This window comes from Actinia tenebrosa, unplaced genomic scaffold (genome assembly GCF_029948245.1).
Source record: "Actinia tenebrosa isolate PJP-AT-01 unplaced genomic scaffold, QUT_ActTen_1.0 PGA_scaffold15__27_contigs__length_11533743, whole genome shotgun sequence".
NCBI classification, from domain to species: domain Eukaryota; kingdom Metazoa; phylum Cnidaria; class Anthozoa; order Actiniaria; family Actiniidae; genus Actinia; species Actinia tenebrosa.
Window position 1 is genome coordinate 3,736,862 of NW_028292575.1, and position 13,236 is coordinate 3,750,097.

A 13,236-nucleotide genomic window follows, 5' to 3' on the forward strand; every position below is an offset into this window, starting at 1 on the left:
TCAGTTGACCATAGAACCCACGCACGACCCAAGATTTGCCATTACCTGATGCCATCAATCAGTATTCCTTGCGCTTCACTCTATTTTTAAGTCTTATCTTATCTTTTGAAACTGGACTCCGATTTATTGATCAAGGAGTGAAAGGAAACTTAAGGACAGTGTAAAAAACGTTTGTAACCCTACTGACGTTTCGGTCCTTAGTCAGTAAAAAATCAATTTAATTATTTGAATTTGTTAATGAATGAAATATCTACTCTAAACAGCTCCCGGGCAGCCACAAAGCTTCCAAGTCACCGTCCTTAGTTCTACTGCTGTTCGACTGAATTGGACTTTACCACGTGAAACAAATGGTATCATAAGAGGGTTCAAGTTGCACTACGAAAAAACTGGTAAATCCTCAGAGAAGGATTTATCTGGTAATACGACTCGGTCTTATGTGCTGACTGGACTGAGCAAGTGTACTCTGTACTCTTTTAAAATGTTGGCCTATACAATCAAAGATGGTGTTTTAACAGCTTCAAAACAAAAAGAAACAGCAGAAGATGGTAAGTATAGGTAATCATATGGGGTCGAGTAAAATTAAGGATCAATTTCACGAGTGTTTTCAAAACTTAAAAAACAACAAAAAAAAAGAACAAAAAACAACAACAACAAAAAAAAAAACAACAAAAAAAAAACAACAACAAAAAAACAAAAAAAAAAAAAAAACAACAAAAAAAAAAACAAACAGGTGAAATTAATCTTTAATTTTACGAGGAACCATACGATTACCCGTTTATAATCATATATAGGGCAAAATTCAACGGGAAAAAAATCCGTCTTGAAACCAATATAATGCCCGTGCGTTGTCATTTATCCTGAACTATCAAATCAAATGTAGTTATATGTTTCTTCATTACATGCCTGTGTTCTCTTCTATCAAACTTTGGACAATAATAAAGGTTATCTTCTGTACAAAAGAATATCATCTATCACTGAGCTTAAACAATAATTAAAAAAACGCAAACGTAAAATATCAGGTCAAAGCCCATAAAAACATGCATGAAACTAGATTCCTATCGACAAAGTTCTTAATCTGAATCAGAACCCAAAGGAAGGAACCGTTTAAAGTTGCTTTTTAACTGATTAAGTCCAAACCAAGATGATTGTGCTGAATATTTCCAGCGATGTTCGAAGGCATATTGCAGCTAGTGGAGTTGTACACATTTGGGACTACTTGAGTGGTCTTTCCGAGACCCATTTACGGAAACATTTATCCAAACACCTGTACTCTTTCTAGTGTTCACATTTTCACTTGAACTTTTTAGTTTTCTTGTGATTTCCTCGTATGCCAATACAAAACTTGAAGGCATATGTTTTAAATTGCAAGAAAGAAAAGATTACAGTTTGCCATTTGTTAGGCAACTGAACTACCAATCACTGGCATAATCTAATTCGGCCCCACGATTTGCGGGGAAAAAACCTCCTTCATTAGACAATCAGCATCGAGTAAATTTGCCCTATATGTGATAAGTGTTGTACCTTTTTGTTATTATTGCTTAATTACGCGAGCAGTTGTAGTGGTATATTACAGACGTCCCATCCAGTCTACATCATCTACATCATCGCCTGTTGAAGACTAGCAGTTTGCAGTCGAAACGTTGTAGTCTTTCTACAAACGACCCTCAATTGTGAGACATAAATAATTAATTATCATTTATGACAATTTCCACGAGAAATTGTGTGTTTCAATCTATTGCGGCCGACGTTGGCAAGCACTGATTCATTGCATCTATTTTCTTAAAGATGCATTTATAGGTGTTTGGTTCTAAGCAATACCAACTATTTTAATCAAATAAGTGATTCAGGTTCTTACAAACGAGACAGGTGTTTCAGTTGATTTTCAACTTTCAAATGTGTGCTTATGTTTTGGGTAACTTTTTTTTCTTTCTCTCCTTCAGCTCCATCTGCACCTCTTAAGCTTGAGACAAAAATCATTCAACCCAACGCTCCCTCAGTTCCACAAGTAACACTAACATGGAGTAAACCTGCAGTTTGTGGTGATAATGTTCTCCATTACAAAGTGTCATACAACCGTGATGTAGATCCCACTTTAAAGGGGGAAACGGTTGACCAGAGTAAGCTGACGGTAACGATTCCTGTGTGGGGAGGAGTGACGTACAAGTTCCGTGTCAAGGGAGTCACCAACAAGGAAGGACCAGACACACCCACAAAAACTGTCGTGATACCAATTTATTGTAAGTGAATATTTTATCAAACCTAAATAAATAAAAAAATAGATAGAATAAATAGGATTTAACAGTGGCATTTTCACATAGTGGCTCTATTCACTGGATTCCAATTGGAATTGAAGTAGAAGTTGTTTTATTGACGAGGGAGGAAAATCGGAGAACCCGGAAAACCATCAAGGCACAGGAGAGAACCAACGAACAACTCTTTTCACATAAGACTCGAACCAAGGTCGCATCGGTGAGAGACGAGCTCTCACCGCTACGCCACCCATGCCTCCCTTTAGTGTACTGCGTACGTTTCTGATAAGTTACTGTGGATGCTGTTTTTTCACTTCTACAAATTTATCTTCTTTTCTCATCTCCAGCTCCCAGTGTCTCACCGTCTAACTTCACATTCAGCGAAGCTAATAAAACAACATTTCAAGTGGCCTGGGAAGAGATTCCACGCAGCAGATCTAATGGTCCTGTTATTACTTATGAAATTAACCAGACCTTATCGAGAAGGCAGAAAGCTAGGAGATCTATTGATACTGCAGTTCAAGTGAAGCTGATGAACTCCTCGTGTTGTAGTCTTTATTTGCATGATCTACTGGTTTGCGCTGAGTATCTCATATCAATAAAAGGATACACAACGGCTGGACCCGGACCTGCCAGTAACGTCACATCCCTAGAAACTTCTGGTAATCGAGAGTTAGGTTTTTTGCCGAGTATATCATTCCTGAACCCATTCATCCATCCTTCCATCCCTCCCTCCCTCCGTCCCGGCTCCCTCTCTCCCTCCCTCCATCCATTCATCCATCCATCCATCCATTTATCTATCTATTCATCCATCCCTCCATCCCTCCCTCCATCCATCCACTACAACAAAAAGTAATAATGATGTTTAAGATCGTAAATGGTTTGGCACCGTCTTACCTCAAGGAAATATTTGAAGGTTATAACGACATCAATTACGATCTCAGACGTTCTGACAAAAATTTGAGAATCCCCAAAGCAGAAAGACTAGAATCCCCCAGGACAGACTATTATAGATATAGTTTTACATTTACAGGAGCCCGGCTTTGGAATTCTCTGCCGAACGACATCAAAAACGAACAAAGTATTTCAAAGTTTAAGAAGAAAATAAGGCTTTATAACTTTAGCGCGAGCAACAAGTAACAATTTGTTCAATTTGGTTATTTTTACTTGTAAATTGTAAATATCAGCTAACTTTGAATTATATGTAATATTCGATTTTAAATTTGTAGTTCTACGGCCTCTAGGTAGAGCAGCTAAAATTTTATGCAATTTATAGTTGATGGAGATACCGTGCTTAAACAAAGATTATTATTATTATTATTATCTATCCATCCATCCATCCTACTCGTCCCATCCTATTGGTATATTATCCTATTTTATAACATTTCATTTAATAATAATAATGATAATAATAATATATAATAATAACAACTTTATTTCAAGAGGGTAAAACACATAACAGATACGCAAGGTACTGATAAACTAGTGGCCCTCAAAAAGAAAAAAAATTATAAATTAATAGATATAAATAAATAAATCTCTCTATATATATATATAAATATATATAATATTAAAAACGAAACAAAAAAAGATAAGTGAATATATAAGAAATATAACATATATAAAAAAATCATTATTCAATAATCAATAAAACTTAATTAATTTAAATTTCATTCCTTTCGTTCCTTTACCATTCCATACACTGTTTTCTCAAATTCATAAATGATTCATGAGGACATAACAGAGAAAATCACTAGCGTTAAGGAGGTTTCATAATGTGCAGTTAATTATCATAAAATTTGGGCAACTTATTCTCCGATTTTTTTTCAAGAATTCTTAATAGTTTGAGAAGTCATTTTTCAACTCACTTCTAGGTGTTTGGGAATCGGATAAAATACCCATTCACGTACGTGTTTGATATGTTACGTCCAATACTATCCATCCATGCAGCCTGCCATTAACCTCTAACCACCCAACCTCATTTCCTTCAGTTCTCTCACTTCATTGCTCGCTTCTTTCTTTTCATTCTACGTTCTTGTAGTTTATTTCTCCCTTTACACATCTGTTCGTGCCCATGCACGTTCAAGTCTGACCTCATTACTCTGTTCTTCTTCCAATCATTTTTCATATAGATTTCTAAATTTGTGAATGACTGTATTCTTTTCAGCCCCAGGTCCTCCCTCAGGTCTTGAGGTGTTGACAACGAAGAAAAGAATAATTTCCTTAAGATGGCAAAAACCTGAATCAGTTACAGAAACAATAAAGAGCTATACGGTATGTATACACTGTAAATGATGACTAAACACAAATATTATTCACTATTTAAAAGATAAACAGACCACTTTTATCAATATGGAAATGACAAAGCTACGAAAATGTTTAATTGATTGTTTGTTTTCCATTACACCTTTCATATATTCCTTTATATAGAAATTCAAATTCACCTATGATAAAATGCTTACAGTTAAGAAAATATAAGAGAAATATCATAAATTCCATCGAGAAAATGTTACATTGTCTGTTTTCATGTTCACCTCACATTAACGGTAATTTCGACCAAGGTATATAAAGTGTTTTCAAATGACGTCACAGCCGCCATATTGTTTGTATTAATAACTTTGTTGTTATTTCATTTAGGTTTCCTTTAGGTACACCGTCCAATATTGACCCGTGATAACCGTTTAGCTGATACTTGTCCCTTTTTGTTTCTCATTAGATTTCATTTGAAGGAAAGAAAGACTACAACAGTAGTTTTGTGCACAGCGGTTTACTTTCGGAAAAATCCACAGCGAAAGAGATACCAAACCTATATCCAGGTACTCTTTACACGTTCCAAGTGTCTGCCACCACTGCTTGTGGTAAAGGAGACTACAGTCTATCGTCATCCAGCAATACTAAGGTCGATGGTAAGTAATGATCCGAGAACAAGTGTCAGAAAGGGAAAATTCATTTTGAGACAAAGAAAAACCTTTTTTCCGGATATTATTTGAAAATTGAACTCAAGGACGATTTATATCCCCCAAACGGTTAACGAACACACACAAAAAACTTAAATAATTAATAAATGAATAATGACGATTAACAAGCAAATGAGACAAAAGTGTGGCAGGGGAAAGAATAAGTCTTTTGTATCTGCATTAGAGTGTTGAGTCTTTAAGTTATTAAGGTTAACACTTATGACACACAAATTTACAATAAACATCGTGTAAACCATGAGTATGGTTTTGATTTAATAAACACTTTTTGATTGAAAAAGTTTAATTAATACCCAGGTGACGTCACAGCAAAAAGTCTAAACCTTGATATATTCAAGATGCATCGCTCAAATCAAATGAAAATGTTTTATCGTTCAGCTGTCACTTCATGTAGAATTAATGCTAAAATTATTGTCTCAGGGGTTAGGGGCACTTTAAGTGTTGAAACATCAGTCAATAATAATTACGAATAAAGACAGAGCGAACTTAATTAAATTTAAAGTGTATATTCATATATTACAGCTCCACCTGCTCCTGTTGTTCGATTTGTTGGTAACATCACGTCAGAAGTGAACAACATCACAGTTTGGGAAAGTTCTGACATCAATGGACCAATCAAGGCTTACCAGATCACTGTTATAAACGTAGATGAAACCTCTTCTATCGATGAAACGAAACTAAAAAGATACGAAGAAGCAGAAAAAGGAAAACTGCACTTCTACATTGCAGCAGAACTAAGAGAAGAAAATGGCAAGAAATTTCCAACATTTTTCACTCTTGGAGACGAGAAAGAATACCATGGATACAAAAATGTGAAACTGAAGCATGGGACAAAATATCAAATCTCACAAAGAGCCATGACGATTCAAGAAGATGGGGGAAAGAAGGTAGGAGATTCAGTTTATTTGACCACAACAAACTGTGCGAAAAACACACACACACACAAATTTATATACCCTGAGCAGGCATAAAATGTACTTTTCACTTGTAATTTAAACCGTCACCCGGTTGTCTTAGTCGCGGGAGCTGTGACGGCCTGTTGTAAGCGTTGTTGTGATGTTAGGCCTTTGCCATAACAAAACTTAGACTTTTAAAAGAATTTTGCAAATGGTAAGATCTTTAAGTCTTCTCGGATAAGGACGTTGAATCGAAGGCCCTGTCTGAAAGGCCTAGTTCAAGTTATATGCACCATTTTCCATACATCGCCAAGGTACTTTCAAAGGATTATTCAAATTTGAACCTTGCAACCTTGAGTGAATGCTTTGTGTTTGATCAGTGAACCGATGTATGGAAAATGGTGAATCTTCGGACATTCACAAGACAAATCCCTTGAGATGAGATTGAGGGTCACTACTTGAGGTATTAGGGGTGGTAGTAAGTACCAAAAGTAATATCATGCATGATTTTTTTTGATATAATTTTAATACTGAGAAGCAATTTCTCTCTCGATATTCTGTGTTTCATTATCTACAGACTTTCTTACCCGGGCTTTCGGCTTTGATCGCCACAGGACAAGTTCCAGTAAATAAAGGTGGGTTAGTTTGCTATAGTTTGAAACGGCACTTCTTTGTGGCTACTGCTTGTAAGTCCGTAAGTCCATAAATAATTAAGGAAGGAAGGAAAGAAGGAAGGAAGGAAGGAAGGAAAGAAAGAAAGAAGGAAGGAAGCAAGGCAGCAAGGAAGGAAGCAAGGAAGGAAGCAATGAAGGAGGCAAGGAAGGAAGCAAGCATACATTTCATTGTATTGAACCAAATGCCTCGACTTGAAACAATTGTTTGAAGGCTGCAGAGTGTAACTCCGATATCTGCTATTACAAGATCAAGTTCTTTTGCACATTATCAATCGAATCGAATCTTAATATATATAATAGGGGGTGGCAAGACACAAACAGGTGATACCAATAATGGAGCGACTAAAGCTGCGATAGGTGGGGTGGTAGCTGTCCTCCTCGTGGTTGCTGTAATTGCAGGTGCAATATTCTTCTGGAAAAGGTAAATGACTATTTTTTGCGTTAATTACGACTAATACTGGATCTAACTTTGGGACCGTTAAGTGATGTTCATATTTTGATACGCGCGCGCGGGTGTTTCTAATAACAACAGTCTCATCCATACCTCTTTAGCCACGTATTGTGGATATCAAAGATTCCTGCGACTGATAAAACATTGTTATTTTTCAGGTTGCACTTTATTTTACTTGCGAGCTAGCGCTTCGCCCAGTGGGTAGGGAAAGGCTTGCAGTTGACGTTCGGATGTTTCCGGGCTGTTAGTACGGTTTTAACCGGACTGTTTTTAACTTCAGAAACACATTCCCTCTTCTCAGCATAGTTAATAGAGGGGAATGGTTAGGAAACCTATTGTTATCAGGTCTTTGTTTGCTTTTGATGTTGAACCGGTCTTGGGCGTGCAATATGTTTGATTTATGCTCATCCGAAATTGCAAAATAAGTAAACAAACTTTGTCTACGGGATTATTGTAAGGAATATTCAAATATCTCTTTAAAATCTTGAAGTATTTTGAACTAGCTGCCAAAAGAAAGATTTTGGTCTGTTCACTCGAGCCATTGCCAACAATGGTAAAACGATGGTAAAACAAAGGATCGTGCACGGTCACGCTTGAAAAAAGCGAACAATAACCTATAACAATAGAGTTTCCTAACCAATCCCCTTTATTCACTATGTTCTCAGTATAAAACATTGGTATTGTTCAGGCTGCACGTTATCTTATTTTAACCATGATTATATTTTTGTATGAGAATATATGAATGATATAATGATTATATTTCTATTTCAGGCGAAAAGGAGAAAGGACGAGAAAAAACGAAAGAGAAAGTCTAGATGATCTTGATAATGCCCTGGACTTAAACGACATTCAAAACGAACAAGACAAGAAAGGGTCTTCTACACCTAACAGTAGAACGAACCTTGTTGATCAAGGGCCAAACGGAGCAAGTAATAAGCAAGGTGATGTCCAATCAGCTGATCTGAAATAGTGACGTCCTCACGCAATTACGGACTCTTTCCAAAACAAACTCGTGCAAGTTATTTCCAAATTGCACTCGAAGCTATATTATTACCTATACTAATTGATTTATCTGCACAGCAAACAGGATTCTTACCCAGCTCTGCATCACTAAATGATGATTTTTGAAAATAAGAACCTGGTTTTCATTTTGTAGGCTAAGTAGGTTCTTGTTTAAGGGGGTATAAATGACAAATTTGAGGCTAAAAAAACCTACTCCCGGGCTTTACTGTAACTCATTAGTTATTGTGTCATTGTTACAAACCTGTTATAAGCAACGCTTTTATTTTCATTTGATGGCCTGGAAATCCATAATTTCAAGAAGAAAAGTGACACCTAAATTTTCTCGATTCTGATTGGCTAATATTTTCTCTCAGATCAGCTGGAATTAGCTGCATGAGTTTCTTATCCAGCCGTTTTGTGTCACGAACCAGAGAGGAGTCTAGTTTTAATAATTTAAATGCGCGGTAATACGAGTAACACAATCGTGCAACTTGTCGCGTAACCTCATTGCGTTGCAAGTTGCAGAGCGAATGTGGCTCGTATTACCACGCGCACAACAAATGTTCTTTATTGCAGAAAGTAGAAAGAGCTAGCTTCTACTTTTGGAACAAACTCGCGCAAACATTTTTTTGTTTTTTGTTTTACGGGTTGGTAATACGACCAACAGTCACTCTCCGACTTGCAACGCAACAATGTTGCGCGACGAATTGCACGATTTTGCTGCTCGTATTACCGCACGTTTATAAAACTCTAGACTGTTGCAAACATATCATTTTGCTGAACGTCAAGTACTCACTATCAGTGGCTTTTTATCCAGGTGGTGGGAGTACTAACGGCGCATTACATGACGAAGATGCAGATCTGTACAGTAATGCCGAGACTGTACGACATCAACCTATCCCTATCAACAAGTTCCCTCACTTCGTCACTGAAAAGAAATCAGGAGACCATTCCTTCAAGGAGGAATTCAAGGTAGCATTAGTTTGTCCAGTTACTAAGTTAATGTCTCTGGTATGACCTAAGTAACTCCTAGCTGTACTGTACCTTTCTTACTTACTTTAACCGTGATATATTTTGCGAATGTACTGTGTATTTCAATAACCTGGCTAAAAGAAGAAACGTTTCCAGAAACATGTTTACCGCGCGCACTATGTTTCCCTGATGCGCACTATGTTTATAAGTTTAGCCACATGCGAAACATTGCTGCGTGCACTCAACAAATTTTGCTTCCAAGACGCAAAAGTGTTTCTGCTGTGCGGCAGAAACATTTCATGCTTCCAAGACGCATGGGAACAATGTTTCCCGATGTTTCATTGTTTAGCCACGAAACTCAATATTCTGAAAGTTCGTTACTTAGGGACGCTCGCTCTATCTTGTCAAAACAAGATGGCGGACGAGGAGGTGACAGTTGTAAACAAGAAAGGGCGAATGAGCTAACCGATGTTGAGTAAACATGTTTCCCGATGTTTCCTCTGTCAGTTTTGCCACCTTTGGAAACATTTAAGGAAACATGTTTCCTCGTTTAGCCAGCGCCTTTGTTCCTTTATTATGCTTGTTGGGACCTCGAGTATGTTGTCAGGCTGTGTTAAGATATCAAATAAATAAATATGACTTCACATTATTAAGGGTATTATGGATTTTGAAAAAGTCACTTATCGATGCATTGGATTTTGAGACCGAATTTGGGTCTTGAGGTTTCCGCATTTATGCAACATTTGTCCTAAAAGCTTAGTATTTCATAATGATCTTGTTTTCTTTGTAGACTTTATCAAATGGTCAACAATATCCTTGGGACAATGCAAGAACACCAATAAACAAACCTAAGAACAGATATGCCAACATTATATCATGTAAGAAAATTTCTGAATGAATATAAATTAATAGTTATTTATATAAAATATTTTGATGACTAAAGGATGATAGGATGTAAGCGATGACCAATCATCTGCTGCCAGAGGCAAGTACTGATAAATATAGCGATATTTGATTAATGACATTCCCAGATGCATTGAAGACATAAAGTGTGACGTCAGTCGTATGGGTCTTAAACGAAAAGCAATTCTATAAAGTTTTTCTTGACGATAAACCATTGAGAACATTTTTCGTTTGACTTTACATTAGCCGCTTTTGTGAGCAGGGAGACCCGGGAATACGTCACAACTCAAAATATATAAAAAACTCAAAAACTAGTTTTAGTTCAAAGTGCAGGATAGTGTCATGACGACGAATACTGAAAAAATTATATTATGTTTTGTTGATTCTCAGCCAAAGCATTTCGATCCTTAAGGGCACATGCTTCTCGAATTCCAAAGAACAAAATGCTTTTTAAGGTGACGTACACTAAAATCTAGGTTGTCTTCCATTTTAGATGACCACTCGCGTATTATTTTACAAGATTCAGAGGATGGTTCAGACTACATTAATGCTTCCTACATACATGTAAGTATACAGGCCAAACATGCAATTGTATATTGTTGTACAAAGTTAATATATTATCGGATATAGATAGTTTTATGCATAGCCAGTTATCCTACATTGAAGAAGAAACTGTCTCCGACCACAAGCAGAGTTGAGTGGCATTAATCAATCAGTGCAGACCTCGTCTTACAAGCCATCTACAAAAATTGAAATCTATATTAGCACTTCATGCATTTGGAATGTTATTTGAATATGAAATAATAATTAACTGAGAATTAGTATGTAAGTATAAAAATGCTTTCATTCTCAAAGAAAGCTCCAATGGACCCATTGCATGATGGAGTCATTTTACTACCACAACCAAAATGCTTCGTGAATTTTCTTTCGTATTCAAATTTGTATATTCTCATGACAACAGTAAGACAATTAGTGCTAATTAACTGGACAAAAAAGTTTGCAAGGGAGTCTGGTAGTGGTAGTAAATGACCTATTCACTACTGTCAGTTGGCCAAGTAGTATGCGTTATTAACGAAGAATTGCAAATTTCGTGATAGGGATTTGATGGAACCCCAAGAACTTACATTGCTTCACAAGGTAAATTTGCCAACATGTCGTAAAGAACTCCATTACACTTCACTCCAAACCATCCCACCTTCTCTACGTCCCTTGCTGCAACTCATTTCTACCACACTGTCTTGTACAACATTCCACCCTTCTCTACTGTACTTCACTGTTCTTCACTTCATTTCCTCATCACATAACTGATCCTAACTCTCAACTCCATCCCAATCGTCTTCTATTTTAAATTTTCCTTACTACATTAACGTTTCCCTGCTAGCAGAGCCTATTTTCCTTTTGTTTTGGTTGAGAGAGAAAAATAGACTCTGCCGATGTAGGACGTTATTTCTGTCGCGCATGCTTGGCGTAACTTAGCAACGCTGTCATGATTTTGACAGCCGCTCTCGTCAAACAATGTTTGGCGCCACGGTGTCTTACATTTGCTCATGCGCACTACATGTAATCGGTTAAAAACCGGTTTTAAAACTGGTTTTGTTCGTCCACAATCGTGGACGGCGGTGTATCAAAGGAAACGCTCTACATCGGCAGAGTCTCCTTCCTCCCCGCCTGAAAGAAGAGAGAGAAAGAGAAGAGAGACTCTGCTAGCAGGGAACATTAACGTCTGCAAATCCTTCCCTCCGTCTTTTACTGCACGGCTCCTCACCTTTCTCCACTACAATACGCTGCACTCTACTTTACTCCATTCCCCCATTATACGTGACCCTTTTTATCATAGGCCCGATTCCAACAACAGTGTCAGATTTCTGGCTCATGGTGTGGCAAGAAAAAGTCAAGACTGTTGTTATGTTGACCAATCTGATGGAAGCAGGCAGGGTTCGTATTATGGGACTTACGATTAGCAAAATCTTTTACGGCGTTGTCAACCGGAAGTGTAAATAATTTATTTTGAGGGTTCTGTTCATTAGGGATTTCATCTAAAAGATTGTCAGTGAAGCCACTTCATCCACAGGGAAGACAGAGTCACTGCATTTTGGACGAGTTGCTGCAGATTAAATAAGAAACAAGTTGCTGCAAATGAAAGACGAGTTGCTTCAAATAAGAAACGAGTCGCTGCATTTCAGACGAGTTGCTGCAAATTAGACGCGAGTTACTGCAAATTTGTAAAGAACGTTCCATCAACCCTTCTATCATGCATGCAGCAACTCGTTTCTTATTTTTAGCAATTCTTTTTTCTTGCTGTATGTCCCATTTTTGCCACCCTACTAAAGTGGGTGGAATTCGTAACATTTTCTCTGAATTCTAGTCAAAGGGATTTTATCCAAGTTATAAAATCTGACTGAAAGACTGACTTGGACTCTTGTAGGTTCTTAAGCATTTTAGCGGTCCATAAAAATCTGGATGTAAGCTTGATATTTATCATATTTATATACATATATATTTCTCTCCGTCAGGTCAAGTGTCATCAATACTGGCCTGATAGTAAAGACACATATGGTCCAATGACAGTCATTCTCCATCGATCTGATGTACTTGCTGACTATGTCGTCAGGGTATTCTTCGTGTCTAAGGTAAGTTGATCAGTCAAACATCGCTCTTACTATTTATATTTAGAATAGTGGCACTAAAATTGCAATATACAAATTATGTTGCTACCAGACCTATCATTATAGCATTTCTTTTGACAAATTTCAAGATCAATTTTACAGAGTTTTTTTTTTTTTCATAGAGAGGCGAAGAGGGAAAAATCCAGGTTAACCATTTCCAGTACACTGCCTGGCCTGACAAGGGAGTGCCACAGCATGCTACTTCGGTGCTTGGGTTCAGACGAAAAGTCCGTGCAAACTATGCTTCTGTTGGAGGAGAGGGACCACTGTTGGTACATTGCAGGTATATAGGTCGTATAAGAGTAAATTCCTAAAGGGAGAGGAAGCACGTGGCTATTTTGTGACATTCTATGACAGTGGTGCGACTTCAATATGCTACTGCAGACAAGAATTATGACAACTTTCTGTGCAGCGTGCGACATTTTTGCCGCTATTTTTTTTTTTTTTT

General features: G+C 37.2%; 1 protein-coding gene across 1 annotated transcript in view; it reads left to right on the top strand.

Annotated features, from left to right (window-relative positions):
* The window catches only part of LOC116292611 (receptor-type tyrosine-protein phosphatase S), a 43,882-nt gene that overhangs the window by 21,476 nt on the left and 9,170 nt on the right, over positions 1-13,236 (top strand). Inside the window, exons 15-30 of the mRNA XM_089030824.1 lie at positions 264-545; positions 1,941-2,237; positions 2,597-2,911; positions 4,417-4,523; positions 4,966-5,155; positions 5,747-6,111; positions 6,698-6,755; positions 7,095-7,215; positions 8,017-8,186; positions 9,065-9,219; positions 10,010-10,097; positions 10,616-10,686; positions 11,220-11,259; positions 11,960-12,057; positions 12,636-12,752; positions 12,911-13,071. Of these exons, the coding sequence (XP_088886950.1) occupies positions 264-545; positions 1,941-2,237; positions 2,597-2,911; positions 4,417-4,523; positions 4,966-5,155; positions 5,747-6,111; positions 6,698-6,755; positions 7,095-7,215; positions 8,017-8,186; positions 9,065-9,219; positions 10,010-10,097; positions 10,616-10,686; positions 11,220-11,259; positions 11,960-12,057; positions 12,636-12,752; positions 12,911-13,071 (2,635 nt within the window). The remainder of the gene's footprint in view (positions 1-263; positions 546-1,940; positions 2,238-2,596; positions 2,912-4,416; positions 4,524-4,965; positions 5,156-5,746; positions 6,112-6,697; positions 6,756-7,094; positions 7,216-8,016; positions 8,187-9,064; positions 9,220-10,009; positions 10,098-10,615; positions 10,687-11,219; positions 11,260-11,959; positions 12,058-12,635; positions 12,753-12,910; positions 13,072-13,236) is intronic.